At 36.8% G+C, this 2,884-nt stretch overlaps 1 protein-coding gene across 8 annotated transcripts in view; it reads left to right on the forward strand.

Moving 5' to 3' along the window:
* Positions 1-2,884, forward strand: part of PCM1 (pericentriolar material 1) — an 82,729-nt gene that overhangs the window by 63,261 nt on the left and 16,584 nt on the right. For all 8 annotated transcript variants that reach the window (XM_019525986.1, XM_019525985.1, XM_019525988.1 and 5 more), the window contains one exon: positions 1,953-2,087. In XM_019525986.1, coding sequence (XP_019381531.1) covers positions 1,953-2,087 — 135 coding nt within the window. The remainder of the gene's footprint in view (positions 1-1,952; positions 2,088-2,884) is intronic.

Below are 2,884 nucleotides of genomic sequence, written 5' to 3' on the forward strand. Positions count from 1 at the left end.
TCCCCTGGTTTTTTTAGGAATAATTTGTTCCCAGTTCGGGGAAATTTCCCAGGGTTTGGAAATTTTTGGCCCTTTTGAAAGTTTTTTTTTTTTTTTTTTTTTTTTTTTTACTTGGCTGCCAAATTCTATGACCTAGAAGGCGGTCTGCAAACTCTTTTGGCTTCCCTTTCATCATCTTGGTTATTGTATTTCTTTGGTGAGCTAATAACTTTAAATATATGCTTTATTTTCTTAAATGGAAAACATATGTAGAATTTATAAACCCCATAACAGTGCTTGGAGACTTGCTTTGAATCCCTCTTGATCAGATATGTGGGGCGGAATATTTTCTAGTACTTTATTTTTCTGTGGGAAATTTTTCATTTCTAAAAGTTCATTGTTTCATAAAAATCATTAGTAACAATTAATGGATGACAATACAATATTAGGCAAGCTTGGCAGTTTCAAAGTTGTAGTAAATGTTTTTCAAGTGAAAAACTTCCTATCCCTAGGAAGTGAGAGAGTACATATATGTTTTATTGATTTGTAAACAGGAGGGTAAATACACTTGCATAATAATCCAAACCAAAAATCAAGTTATGAATTCACCTAATTGGCTGTGCAGGTCAAATCAAAGCCAAAGCATGGCATATCATACACAGGTCTTTGGGTGTGCTAAAGTAAGTGTCTCAACAGTTTTCAGTGCCTTTGGTTTTTTTTCTTTAAATTTAAACAAACAATGTAAGGGAAGAACATGCTATTGTGTATTGTCGTTACATTTTTACAAATATTTCAATAAAAATAATTTATTTCCACATAAAGCTTTGAGTGAGTTTGAGTATAACATTTAAACCACATTAAGTGTGCTGTATTTAATTTTTTTCTTAATCAAATTTCAGTTCAAATACTTGTGGCTATTGGGACATAAAATTAACATGGGGTACTTTTTTAGTTGTCTACTAAATGTAAGCCAAATAAACATGCTAAATTAGACATGGGGTGCAGCAGCTTGAAAAATGTACAGGTTTCCCTTGTTTTATGTGGGTTCTGTATGTGAGAATTTGCTCTTTTGCGATGACCTTATTTATTCCAAAAATTCGTTATATGCGAGGTAAATTCACTCTGATGCGATCAGTGTGGTGGATGCCTGAAGTCAGCTGTTTTGTACAGTGCATTGTGGGAGTGGCGTGCAACAAAATATAGTCTCCTGTGTGGATATGTGCTGCTCGCTTGTCTGACGTGTTTCTGTAGTTGCCATCCCCACCAACTAAATATTCACTACTACCCTGTGCTTGTGTGTACTGTCTGCTGTTGGTGAGGACCAAAATTGCCTTGAAAAAGTGGTAGAAATGGGTCTGGGGGTCAGTACAGTTGAGGTCTTGGAATGTATTCCTATTTGTTGCATTGTAAAGTGGGTTCCCTTGATGAGAATTCGAGTTATGCGCTGTTTTCCAGGAATGCATGTACAGCATAAAGCAAGGAAAACCTCTATGTGTTCTAGCTGTCTGACAAGAACTACAGTAGGCATACCCTGTGTATACTGGTGGCTTACTACTGTTCTTAAAAGCTGGGGCTTGAGAGGTATTCCTATAAATTTTAAAAAGCCTGCAAATATTTAGATACCTCCTAAAAGTATTCCCCAACTTATACTTTATTAACAATGATCACAGTCCCATAAGAACATTTAGATTTTTCTCAATCTTGAATGACATAACTACTAGTGTATTGGGAATGTAGAAGGAAGCTGGGTGGGTATGGATATAGTCAGTGCCATAGTTCCTTTTGTGGGGACACTTAGTTATGACAAACTAATTTTTGGATGGATCATATCGGTGGGGTACAACTTTAACTGTTTTCCCAGACTGTTACAGCCCTGCAAAATTATCTTTGAATAGGAGGAGATTCAACTTATGGCATAGTCAACATTTTAAGTGGTGAAAGGCCAACTTCTCTTCTTTCTGATATTTGCTTAGGAACACATGGATGAAGTATGCTCGTCTCAGCTATTGACATCAGTAAGACGTATGGTATTGACGCTTACACAGCAAAATGATGAAAGCAAAGAATTTGTGAAATTCTTTCATAAGCAACTTGGGAGCATACTGCAGGTTAGTAATTGTCACAACAGGTTTTTTGATGATATTTTTATGTGGATAACTTAAACCATATGCACTATGTAAGGCCTGATTTTCAAGAGTGTTAAGTAACTTGCTTCAGCCCTAAATTTTCACTCCAATACACTTTGAGTTGTGTGGATAGACATTTCCCCCTTCTTTGTGATTTTTTCATTAATGAAATATTACCTTGTTTCCTCATTTAAATATCACCTCTGCTCTTCCAGTCTCATCATTGGATTAGAATTTTATCTGGAGGGCAGTTGTGTAAATGTCTTTCAGATCCTAAATTACTAGTATCTTATGAGCCAACGACTACCAGCACAGTTGCTGCGATCTAGCCTTTTTGGTTGTTAGTCCAAAATCAAGGATTTGATTATGTAAATTGGGCTATGTTTTATTACTGCCCAGAAACTACAATGATTGTATTGCTGAAAACATTGAGATCTGCATCTGTAATATTATGGCTTTTCCATAGTAGAATTTGTATCAAGCAAATAGGTTGGCACTGTCCTCTGTATGTGAATGAACATGCTTTTTTGCAGATCGTAAACGCATCACAGAATAGGAACAAACATCTGTATTAGAAATAATACAGCCCTGTGAAGAAATAAAATCTTCTGAGATTATTTGTTTAAAGGATAAACAAATTCTGGGTGCTGCATTTCAGGAGGGGTGTGGGCAACATGGAGAGGGTCCAGAGGAGGGCCACTCGCATGATCAGGGGGCAGCAGGGCAGGCCCTATGAGGAGAGGCTATGGGACCTGAACCTGTTCAGCCTCCAGAAGAGA

This window comes from Gavialis gangeticus, unplaced genomic scaffold (assembly GCF_001723915.1).
Source record: "Gavialis gangeticus isolate Ggan-Ray unplaced genomic scaffold, GavGan_comp1, whole genome shotgun sequence".
In the NCBI taxonomy this organism is placed as follows: Eukaryota; Metazoa; Chordata; order Crocodylia; family Gavialidae; genus Gavialis; species Gavialis gangeticus.